The following is a 12,636-nucleotide window of genomic DNA, read 5'->3' on the forward strand; positions in this document are numbered from 1 at the left end:
TTCTGTATTAGCTCTCTTCTGATACTGTCTTCATGTCCTTCCTCAGCACTTTCTGTATTAGCTCTCTTCTGATACTGTCTTCATGTCCTTCCTTAGCACTTTCTGTATTAGCTCTCTTCTGATACTGTCTTCATGTCCTTCCTTAGCACTTTCTGTATTAGCTCTCTTCTGATACTGTCTTCATGTCCTTCCTTAGCACTTTCTGTATTAGCTCTTTAGTTTTAAGTCATGTATGATATGAATTGTTTATTAGATATTTCCTTCTTGAGAATTTTGCTAGCAGACAAGTTGTCCCCTTAACTATTCTTCGAATATGGGAAACTCCTGTGTCTTCCTCAAACGCAGAATCCTGGAGCTTATTTCCTGCCAGGTGATAATGATATTGAGGCCGTGTTTTGCTTTGCCAGATCATCATTACACTTACTCAGGTTGAATTTCATCAACCACATTTCAGACCAAATTTGGAGTCTGTTTTTTCCCCTTTTTTTCCTAATCTGGTGCATGAACTTTCAGTCCAGAAATAATCAGTGATTTACGCCCATCGACCCTCGTCTTTACCAACCTTTAAAATTTTGGTGCCACCCATTTTTCAGCGAGATCCCGAGTGTGGTAGTGACAGCCACAGGGTCTCCAACTTAATAATCTCTTTTTGGCCAGCAAGCACTGGTCCTGCATTGTGTGTACTTTTCTAAACTTGCCATCAATTAGTCCATATACTTCCGTGAGTGCTTCATGTATAAAAGTGTGAATTATTTTTCTGTTTTGCTCTATTATCTGTCTCTGTTTGTGTTACCCAAGGTCTCTGTTCCTTTTTTTCTCACTCTTCACGCACTGTTGATTTGATTCCAAATTTGCTCCTTGTCATCTTTCCTACCCTATGCTTTCATCAGATCTTCATTAAAAAAAAAATATATATATCATTCTGATTAGCATTACAGGTGACGCTAAACCTAACCACACCTGCATAACGTTGACCAGTCTGTCACATAAAGCAACAGACAGTAGAGATAAGTTACACCAGCCATGGCCAGAGAGTGTCATAAACCTTCCATCGCTCCTGACCCTAAGCCTCTGACTCCTTCAGAAAAAGGCTCCAGCAGAAGGATTCCCAGTCATGGTGTGGATCCATGGTGGCGGGTTCTTCGCAGGAGGAGCTCGTGAGTACCTGCCCTTCGTCCTCCTCGATAAAGACATCACCCTGGTGGTCATCCAGTACAGGCTGGGCATCATGGGTAAGTGAGGAGTCCATTATGAATTGATTGGGAGTTATAAGATAGACATGTGTATGATTCTCTCTCTCTCTCTCTCTCTCTCTCTCTCTCTCTCTCTCTCTCTCTCTCTCTCTCTCTCTCTCTCTCTCTCTCTCTCTCTCTCGAGAGAGAGAGAGAGAGAGAGGTGCTTAAATTGGTATTAATGATGCCAGCTAATGATTATCAATGTACTGAGTAAGGAGATACTGAGCTGGAGAAATGTCTCTCATGGTTCAGATGTTCAGATTGTCTTTTACTCAGACTTTTTTTTAACCTCTTTTCTTCTTCCCTCCATGAAATGGAAACAGAACATTCTTTTTTTTTTTACACTTATCTATCTATCTTTCTATATATCTGATGCGCATTCCCTCCAGAACTCCCATCAAGGGGTGGCCATGGCAAAAGTTTCCACTTATCCCTGTCCTCACATGCCTCCCTTGCATACACCATTCCACACGTTCTTTCTCGATTTCTCTCCTTCCAGTATTCCTCCACCCTATTAGCCCATGTCACTGGTGGTCTTCCTCTCACACCGACCCCTTTGATTGGACTATCACCCACTCTCCTTGTAAACTCCCAAATCTTGCATTCTTTCCATATGCCCAGACCACCTCAGAGTATTATGTTTCGCCCACCCTATCACTCCACAAATCACTCCCTTTGCATTCATTGCCATACCACATCTCTCATACATCCTTTCATTTCTTTCTCCATTCCATCTAGTCAGACCACATAGTCTTCTCAAATTGCTCATTTCCACGACCTGGATTCTTGATTTCTGTGACTCATTCCACATCACTGTTTTGTCTGCATAGGTCAGGGTTGGGAGGACTATGCTCTCCATTAATCCTCTCTTCACTTCCATACTTACAGCTCTACCCTTCGTTATTCTGTTAAGTGACCCAGTGACTCTTCTACCCTGTGCTGCTCTCTCCTTTATCTCTCCTTCCATATCACCAAACTTACCCAAGATAGCTCGTAAATACTTAAAATCTCTATTTTCACTGTGTTTCCTTTCAAACACCATTACTTTACCGTTACTTGCATCGCCTCTGCTTACACACATCATCAAACACACTTACAACCTTCTACTACAACTCTTCGTCACTCAGCAGACAACACAGTATCATCCATAGACAGGCTGGCCATGAGCCACCACATCTCACTGCCACACTCCATCATCTCTGCACCCATTTTCCCTAGTTTTGCATTCATCTCTCTCATCAATCCATCCGTGTGCATATTAAAAAAAGTGACATCACACAGTCCTGGCTCACGTATCCCAGAACACTAGCTCAGCTCTCCACCCACTCTTACAAATGCATGTGCTCCTTTATAGAAGGCTTTTACACCATCCAACAGTTTTTCCCCTTAACCACATAGCCTTAACACATCCCCTGTAGCATTCCACTTGACTGTGTCATACGCTTTCTCTAGATTCATAAAAGTTGAAGACAACTTCTTACCTCTCGCTGAACATTTTTCCACTCATCTTTACCATAAAAATCTGGTCCTCACATCCCTTACCTTTCCTGAAAGCCCCTTCCTCTTCACTTATTCTACATTTAGTCACTTCGATCACTCTGTCAATTACTATTCTTACATATACCTTTCCTGGTATACTTAACAGACTTATTCCCCTGTCATTGCTACATACATCCCTAGCACCTTTTTGAATTTTCTCCATAATACTTCAGCATGTTGTCTGTAATCGCATCCACTCCAGGTGCCTTTCCTACCTTCAGCCTCATTATTGCCCTTCTTACCTCCCTTTTTGCTCTAGGCCCGTGCACTCTTATCCTCTTCCTTCCCTCTTCCATACCCATACATGTCACTACTACTGCCTCCCCTTCTACATTCATCACTTGTTCAGAATACCCTTTTCATCTTCCTTTCACTTCCACCTTTTGATTCAGCAATTCCCCTTCCATACTTTTCACATCAACATTTTCACTGTTACATCCACCTCTTTCCTTTTTCACCTCCTTCCAGTATAGTTTCTAATTATCCCAAAGCTTTTCATTTAACTTTTTTCCAAGATCTTCATATACTCTTTCTTTGCTTTCCTCTATCAGCTTCTTAACACTCCACTTCGATATTTTGTATTGTTCCCTCCTCCTTTGCTGAACTTCCACTGGTACATTCCTATCGAGCAATCTACCATAGTTTTTTTTTCTTCTATTCCATAGCATTTTTAATCTCTTTTGTCCCCCATGCATCGCCCTTTTTATTCCTGTATCTCAGCCTTGTATCCAACCACTAATTCTACAATCTTTACTGGTATTTCTCCAAACATTTTAAACAGCCCATTCACACATGACTGCATTCCTACATCCACTGCACTTCCATCTAAGTTTTCAGTTACCTTCCTTTCATACTCCTGATTCATATTCTCACATGTCAACACTTTCACCTCTCCATTCTTCCTGACACCATACCTCCACTTCTCATCCCCACAAGGACTGCAAAATAGTCAGTCTCCAAAGAATCCTCTCATGACTCTATCATCCACTTTTGCTCTTCTCTTCCATCATTCCTCTTCCATGCATATCTTTGGATCATCTTGTGCCAAGAAAAGGTGTTTGCAAGGAATGAACCCCTCTCAGCACACGTATCCACAAGATAGCAGCTTCCATTCTCATTTACTCCAGGCACTCCCTATGTAACAAATTCTTCCAGCTATTGGCATCCTAGCCTTGGTTTAGTCGTATATATGCATCTGACCTGACCCTTGTGGGTCAGGTCAGATGCTAGTGGTGTCAGGGGTGTAGTGAAGATGGCCTTGAACCTAATCCATACAGATCAGGTCGAAGGCCATCTTCACCAAAGGCCAGTGTTATCAAGTAGTCGTGAAGACAGCTTTTAACCAGACCCTTATGGGCTAGGTCAAAGGCCAGCAGTGTTGCTAATGTAGAGAAGATAAGGATGTTATGAAGATGACCTTTGGCATGACCAGTGAAGTAGGTCAAGGGCCTTATTTCTGACCCTTGGTATCATGAGTGGTGACATTGCAGATAACTTGATCAATTTGGGTAAGCAGGTCCTAGACCAGTGGTGTCTCAGCGTGGTAGTGAGACTGTAACAAAGCATTTTACCTGATCTTTGGTGTCAAGAGTGTGATGAAGATGCGTTCTTCAAGAGTTTAGTAAAGATGTGGTTGTCGAAAGTACAGTAAAGATGTGTTTGTCAAGGATGGAGTGAAGATATATTTGTTGGTGGTAAAGCAAAGATGTGCTTGTCTGGAGTAAAATATAGATTTATTTGCCAAGGGTAAAACAGAGATGTGGTTGTTGAAGATAAAGTAAAGATGTGTTTATTGATGGTAAAGATGCGTTTGTCAAGGGTTCAGTAAAGATGTTTATGTCAAGGGTAAATAAAGATGTGTTTGTCAGGGATGAAGTAAAGATGTGTTTGTCAAGGGTGAAGTAAAGATGTGCTTGTCGAGGGTGAAGTAAAGATGTGCTTGTCGAGGGTGAAGTAAAGATGTGCTTGTCGAGGGTGAAGTAAAGATGTGCTTGTCGAGGGTGAAGTAAAGATGTGTTTGTCAAGGGTGAAGTAAAGATGTGCTTGTCGAGGGTGAAGTAAAGATGTGCTTGTCGAGGGTGAAGTAAAGATGTGCTTGTCAAGGGTGAAGTAAAGATGTGTTTGTCAAGGGTGAAGTAAAGATGTGCTTGTCGAGGGTGAAGTAAAGATGTGCTTGTCGAGGGTGAAGTAAAGATGTGCTTGTCAAGGGTGAAGTAAAGATGTGCTTGTCGAGGGTGAAGTAAAGATGTGCTTGTCAAGGGTGAAGTAAAGATGTGTTTGTCAAGGGTGAAGTAAAGATGTGCTTGTCGAGGGTGAAGTAAAGATGTGCTTGTCGAGGGTGAAGTAAAGATGTGCTTGTCGAGGGTGAAGTAAAGATGTGCTTGTCGAGGGTGAAGTAAAGATGTGTTTGTCAAGGGTGAAGTAAAGATGTGCTTGTCGAGGGTGAAGTAAAGATGTGCTTGTCGAGGGTGAAGTAAAGATGTGCTTGTCAAGGGTGAAGTAAAGATGTGTTTGTCAAGGGTGAAGTAAAGATGTGCTTGTCGAGGGTGAAGTAAAGATGTGCTTGTCGAGGGTGAAGTAAAGATGTGCTTGTCAAGGGTGAAGTAAAGATGTGCTTGTCAAGGGTGAAGTAAAGATGTGCTTGTCGAGGGTGAAGTAAAGATGTGCTTGTCAAGGGTGAAGTAAAGATGTGCTTGTCAAGGGTGAAGTAAAGATGTGCTTGTCGAGGGTGAAGTAAAGATGTGCTTGTCAAGGGTGAAGTAAAGATGTGCTTGTCAAGGGTGAAGTAAAGATGTGCTTGTCAAGGGTGAAGTAAAGATGTGCTTGTCAAGGGTGAAGTAAAGATGTGCTTGTCAAGGGTGAAGTAAAGATGTGCTTGTCAAGGGTGAAGTAAAGATGTGCTTGTCAAGGGTGAAGTAAAGATGTGCTTGTCAAGGGTGAAGTAAAGATGTGCTTGTCTAGGGTGAAGTAAAGATGTGCTTGTCAAGGGTGAAGTAAAGATGTGCTTGTCAAGGGTGAAGTAAAGATGTGCTTGTCAAGGGTGAAGTAAAGATGTGCTTGTCAAGGGTGAAGTAAAGATGTGCTTGTCAAGGGTGAAGTAAAGATGTGCTTGTCAAGGGTGAAGTAAAGATGTGCTTGTCAAGGGTGAAGTAAAGATGTGCTTGTCAAGGGTGAAGTAAAGATGTGCTTGTCAAGGGTGAAGTAAAGATGTGCTTGTCAAGGGTGAAGTAAAGATGTGCTTGTCGAGGGTGAAGTAAAGATGTGCTTGTCAAGGGTGAAGTAAAGATGTGCTTGTCAAGGGTGAAGTAAAGATGTGCTTGTCAAGGGTGAAGTAAAGATGTGCTTGTCAAGGGTGAAGTAAAGATGTGCTTGTCAAGGGTGAAGTAAAGATGTGCTTGTCAAGGGTGAAGTAAAGATGTGCTTGTCGAGGGTGAAGTAAAGATGTGCTTGTCAAGGGTGAAGTAAAGATGTGCTTGTCAAGGGTGAAGTAAAGATGTGCTTGTCAAGGGTGAAGTAAAGATGTGCTTGTCAAGGGTGAAGTAAAGATGTGCTTGTCGAGGGTGAAGTAAAGATGTGCTTGTCAAGGGTGAAGTAAAGATGTGCTTGTCAAGGGTGAAGTAAAGATGTGCTTGTCAAGGGTGAAGTAAAGATGTGCTTGTCAAGGGTGAAGTAAAGATGTGCTTGTCAAGGGTGAAGTAAAGATGTGCTTGTCAAGGGTGAAGTAAAGATGTGCTTGTCTAGGGTGAAGTAAAGATGTGCTTGTCAAGGATGAAGTAAAGATGTGCTTGTCAAGGGTGAAGTAAAGATGTGCTTGTCAAGGGTGAAGTAAAGATGTGCTTGTCAAGGGTGAAGTAAAGATGTGCTTGTCAAGGGTGAAGTAAAGATGTGCTTGTCAAGGGTGAAGTAAAGATGTGCTTGTCAAGGGTGAAGTAAAGATGTGCTTGTCAAGGGTGAAGTAAAGATGTGCTTGTCAAGGGTGAAGTAAAGATGTGCTTGTCAAGGGTGAAGTAAAGATGTGCTTGTCAAGGGTGAAGTATAGATATGCTTGTCTAGGGTGAAGTAAAGATGTGCTTGTCGAGGGTGAAAGTAAAGATGTGCTTGTCAAGGGTGAAGTAAAGATGTGCTTGTCAAGGGTGAAGTAAAGATGTGCTTGTCGAGGGTGAAGTAAAGATGTGCTTGTCAAGGGTGAAATAGAGATATGTTTGTTAAGGGTAAAGTAAAGATATGCTTGTCGAGGGTGAAGTAAAGATGTGCTTGTCGAGGGTGAAGTAAAGATGTGCTTGTCAAGGGTGAAGTAAAGATGTGCTTGTCAAGGGTGAAGTAAAGATGTGCTTGTCAAGGGTGAAGTAAAGATATGCTTGTCTAGGGTGAAGTAAAGATGTGCTTGTCAAGGATGAAGTAAAGATGTGCTTGTCAAGGGTGAAGTAAAGATGTGCTTGTCAAGGGTGAGTCAAGGTGAAGTAAAGATGTGCTTGTTCAAGGGTGAAGTAAAGATGTGTTTGTCCAAGGGTGAAGTAAAGATGTGTTTGTCCAAGGGTGAAGTAAAGTGTGCTTGTCGAGGGTTGAAGTAAAGATGTGCTTGTCGAGGGTTGAAGTAAAGATGTGATTGTCGAGGGTGAAGTAAAGATTGTGCTTGTCAAGGGTGAGTAAAGATGTGCTTGGTCAAGGTGAAGTAAAGATGTGCTTGTCAAGGGTGAAATAGAGATATGTTTGTTAAGGGTAAAGTAAAGATGTGCTTGTCAGGGTGAAGTAAAGAAGTGCTTGTCGAGGGTTGAAGTAAAGATGTGCCTTGTCAAGGGTGAAATAGAGATATGTTTGTTAAGGGTAAAGTAAAGATGTGCTTGTCAAGGGTGAAATAGAGATATGTTTGTTAAGGGTAAAGTAAAGATGTGTATGTCGATAGTGAAGTAAGATGTGCTTGTCAAGGTGAAGTAAGATGTGCTTGTCGAGGGTGAAGTAAGATGTGCTTGTCAAGGTGAAGTAAAAGATGTCTTGTCGAGGGTGAAGTAAAGATGTGCTTGTCAAGGTGAAGTAAAGATATGCTTGTCTAGGGTGAAGTAAAGATTGCTTGTCAAGGGTGAAGTAAAGATTGCTTGTCAAGGGTGAAATAGAGATATGTTTGTTAAGGGTAAAGTAAAGATGTGTTTGTCCAAGGGTGAAGTAAAGTGTGCTTGTCAAGGGTGAAATAGAGATATGTTTGTTAAGGGTAAAGTAAAGATGTGCTTGTCGGGGTGAAGTAAAGAGTGCTTGTCGAGGGTGAAGTAAAGATGTGCTTGTCAAGTGAAGTAAAGATGTGCTTGTCAAGGGTGAAGTAAAGATTGCTTGTCGAGGGTGATGTAAAGATGTGCTTGTCAAGTGAAGTAAAGATGTGCTTGTCAAGGTGAAGTAAAGATGTGTTTGTCCAAGGGTGAAGTAAAGATGTGCTTGTCAAGGGTTGAAGTAAAGATGTGCTGTCGAGGGTGAAGTAAAGATGTGCTTGTCGAGGGTGATGTAAAGATGTGCTTGTCAAGTGAAGTAAAGATGTGTTTGTCCAAGGGTGAAGTAAAATGTGCTTGTCAAGGGTGAAGTAATGATGTGCTTGTCAAGTGAAGTAAAGATGTGCCTTGTCAAGGGTGAAGTAATGATGTGCTTGTCAAGGTGAAGTAAAGATATGCTTGTCTAGGGTGAAGTAAAGATGTGCTTGTCAAGTGAAGTAAAGATGTGTTTGTCCAAGGGTGAAGTAAAGATGTGCTTGTCAAGTGAAGTAAAAGATGTTGCTTGTCAAGGGTGAAGTAAAGATTGTGCTTGTCAAGGTGAAGTAAAAGATGTCTTGTCGAGGGTGAAGTAAAGATATGCTTGTCTAGGGTGAAGTAAAAGATGTCTTGTCGAGGGTGAAGTAAAGATTGTGCTTGTCAAGGGTTGAAGTAAAAGATGTTGCTTGTCGAGGGTGAAGTAAAGATATGCTTGTCTAGGGTGAAGTAAAGATTGCTTGTCAAGGGTGAGTAAAGATGTGTTTGTCCAAGGGTGAAGTAAAGATTGTGCTTGTCAAGGGTTGAAGTAAAGATGTGCTGTCAAGGGTGAAGTAAAGATGTGCTTGTCAAGGGTTGAAGTAAAGATGTGTTTGTCCAAGGGTGAAGTAAAGATTGTGCTTGTCAAGGTGAAGTAAAGATGTGCTTGTTCAAGGGTGAAGTAAAGTTGTGCTTGTCAAGGGTGAAGTTAAAGATGTGCTTGTCAAGTGAAGTAAAGATGTGCTTGTCAAGGGTGAAGTAAAGAGTGCTTGTCGAGGTGAAGTAAAGATGTGTTTGTCCAAGGGTGAAGTAAAGATTGCTTGTCGAGGGTGATGTAAAGATGTGCTTGTCTAGGGTGAAGTAAAGATGTGCTTGTTCAAGGGTGAAGTAAAGATGTGTTTGTCCAAGGGTGAAGTAAAGATGTGCTTGTCAAGGTGAAGTAAGATGTGCTTGTCAAGGGTGAGTAAAGATGTGCTTGTTCAAGGGTGAAGTAAAAGATGTCTTGTCGAGGGTGAAGTAAAAGATGTTGCTTGTCGAGGGTGAAGTAAAGAAGTGCTTGTCGAGGGTGAAGTAAAGATATGCTTGTCTAGGGTGAAGTAAAGATGTGCTTGTCAAGTGAAGTAAAGATGTGCTTGTTCAAGGGTGAAGTAAAGATTGTGCTTGTCAAGGGTTGAAGTAAAGATGTGCTGTCAAGGGTGAAGTAAAGATGTGCTTGTTCAAGGGTGAAGTAAAGATTGCTTGTCAAGGGTTGAAGTAAAGATGTGCTTGTCTAGGGTGAAGTAAAGATGTGCTTGTCAAGGGTGAAATAGAGATATGTTTGTTAAGGGTAAAGTAAAGATGTGCTTGTCAAGTGAAGTAAAGATGTGCTTGTCAAGGTGAAGTAAAGATGTGCTTGTCAAGGTGAAGTAAAGATTGCTTGTCAAGGGTGAGTAAAGATGTGCTTGTTCAAGGGTGAAGTAAAGATGTGCCTTGTCAAGGGTGAAATAGAGATATGTTTGTTAAGGGTAAAGTAAAGATGTGCTTGTCAAGGTGAAGTAAGATGTGCTTGTCAAGTGAAGTAAAGATGTGCTTGTCAAGGGTGAAGTAAAGTGTGCTTGTCAAGGGTTGAAGTAAAGATGTGTTTGTCAAGGGTGAAGTAATGATGTGCTTGTCAAGGTGAAGTAAAGATATGCTTGTCTAGGGTGAAGTAAAGATTGCTTGTCAAGGGTGAAGTAAAGATGTGCTTGTCAAGTGAAGTAAAGATGTGCTTGTCAAGGTGAAGTAAAGATTGTGCTTGTCAAGGGTTGAAGTAAAGATGTGCCTTGTCAAGGGTGAAGTAATGATGTGCTTGTCAAGTGAAGTAAAGATGTGTTTGTCCAAGGGTGAAGTAAAGATATGCTTGTCTAGGGTGAAGTAAAGATGTGCTTGTCAAGGTGAAGTAAAGATGTGCTTGTTCAAGGGTGAAGTAATGATGTGCTTGTCAAGGGTTGAAGTAAAGATGTGCTTGTCAAGGGTTGAAGTAAAGATGTGCCTTGTCAAGGGTGAAGTAATGATGTGCTTGTCAAGGGTGAAGTAATGATGTGCTTGTCAAGTGAAGTAAAGATGTGCTTTCAAGGGTGAAGTAAAATGTGCTTGTCAAGGGTGAAGTTAAAGATGTGCTTGTCGGGGTGAAGTAAAGATATGCTTGTCTAGGGTGAAGTAAAAGATGTTGCTTGTCGAGGGTGAAGTAAGATGTGTTTGTCAAGGTGAAGTAAAAGATGTCTTGTCGAGGGTGAAGTAAAGATGTGCTTGTCAAGGTGAAGTAAAGATATGCTTGTCTAGGGTGAAGTAAAGATATGCTTGTCTAGGGTGAAGTAAAAGATGTTGCTTGTCGAGGGTGAAGTAAGATGTGCTTGTCAGGGTGAAGTAAAGATGTGCTTGTCAAGTGAAGTAAAGATGTGTTTGTCCAAGGGTGAAGTAAAAGATGTCTTGTCGAGGGTGAAGTAAGATGTGCTTGTCAAGTGAAGTAAAGATGTGCTTGGTCAAGGTGAAGTAAAGATGTGCTTGTCTAGGGTGAAGTAAAGATGTGCTTGTCAAGGTGAAGTAAAGATGTGCTTGTCAAGGTGAAGTAAGATGTGCTTGTCAAGTGAAGTAAAGATCTTGCATTCACCTCCCTAACAACCCCATCCATAAACAAATGAAACAACCATGGAGACATCACCACCCCTGCCGCAAACCTACATTCACTGAGAACCAATCACTTTCCTCTCTTCCTACACGTACACATGCCTTACATCCTCGATAAAAACTTTTCACTGCTTCTAACAACTTGCCTCCCACACCATATACTCTTATTACCTTCCGCAGAGCATCTCTGTCAACTCTATCATATGCCTTCTCCAGATCCATAAATGCTACATACAAATCCATTTGCCTTTCTAAGTATTTCTCACATATATTCTTCAAAGCAAACACCTGATCCACACATCCTCTACCACTTCTGAAACCACATTGCTCTTCCCCAATCTGATGCTCTGTACATGCCTTCACCCTCTCAATCAATACCCTCCCATATAATTTACCAGGAATACTCAACAAACTTATACCTCTGTAATTTGAGCACTCACTCTTATCCCCTTTGCCTTTGTACTATGGCACTATGCAAGCATTCCGCCAATCCTCAGGCATCTCACCATGAGTCATACATACATTAAGTAACCTTACCAACCAGTCAACAATACAGTCACCCCCTTTTTTAATAAATTCCACTGCAATATCATCAAAACCTACTGCCTTGCCAGCTTTCATCTTCCGCAAAGCTTTTAGTATCTCTTCTCTGTTTACTAAATCATTTTCCCTAACCCTCTCACTCTGCACACCACCTCGACCAAAACACCTTACATCTGCCACTCTATCATCAAACACATTCAACAAACCTTCAAAATACTCACTCCATCTCCTTCTCACATCACCACTACTTGTTATCACCTCTTCATTATCCCCCTTCACTGAAGTTCCCATTTGCTCCCTTGTCTTACGCACTTTATTCACCTCCTTCCAAAACATCTTTTTATTTTCCCTAAAATTTAATGATACTCTCTCACCCCACCTCTCATTTGCCCTCTTTTTCACCTCTTGCACCTTTCTCTTGACCTCCTGCCTCTTTCTTTTATACATCTCCCACTCATTTGCATTTTTTCCCTGCAAAAATCGTCCAAATGCCTCTCTCTTCTCTTGCACTAATAATCTTACTTCTTCATCCCACCATTCACTACCCTTTCTAATCAACCCACATCCCACGCTTCTCATTCCACAAGCATCTTTTGCGCAAGCCATCACTGCTTCCCTAAATACATCCCGTTCCTCCCCCACTGCCATTACCTCCTTTGTTCTCACCGTTTTCCATTCTGTACTCAGTCTCTCCTGGTACTTCCTCACACAAGTCTCCTTCCCAAGCTCACTTACTCTCACCACTCTCTTCACCCCAACAGTCTCTCTTCTTTTCTGAAAACCCCTACAAATCTTCACCTTCGCCTCCACAAGATAATGATCATACATCCATCCAGCTGCACCTCTCAGCACACTAACATCCAGAAGTCTCTCTTTCGCGCGCCTATCAATTAACACATAATCCAATAACGCTCTCTGGCCATCTCTCCTACTTACATACGTATACTTATGTATATCTCGCTTTTTAAACTAGGTATTCCCAGTCACCAGTCCTTTCTCAGTACACAAATCCACAAGCTCTTCACCATTTCCATTTACAACACTGAATACCCCATGTATACCAATTATTCCCTCAACTGCCACATTACTCACCTTTGCATTCAAATCACCCATCACTATAGCCCGGTCTTGTGCATCAAAACCACTAACACACTCATTCAGCTGCTCCCAAAACACTTGCCTCTCAT

At 41.7% G+C, this 12,636-nt stretch overlaps 1 protein-coding gene across 1 annotated transcript in view; it reads left to right on the forward strand.

Moving 5' to 3' along the window:
• The window catches only part of LOC139753543 (esterase SG1-like), a 61,298-nt gene that overhangs the window by 37,516 nt on the left and 11,146 nt on the right, over positions 1-12,636 (forward strand). Inside the window, exon 4 of the mRNA XM_071670191.1 lies at positions 1,085-1,232. Within this exon, the coding sequence (XP_071526292.1) occupies positions 1,085-1,232 (148 nt within the window). The remainder of the gene's footprint in view (positions 1-1,084; positions 1,233-12,636) is intronic.

This window comes from Panulirus ornatus, chromosome 14 (genome assembly GCF_036320965.1).
Source record: "Panulirus ornatus isolate Po-2019 chromosome 14, ASM3632096v1, whole genome shotgun sequence".
Lineage (NCBI taxonomy): Eukaryota > Metazoa > Arthropoda > Malacostraca > Decapoda > Palinuridae > Panulirus > Panulirus ornatus.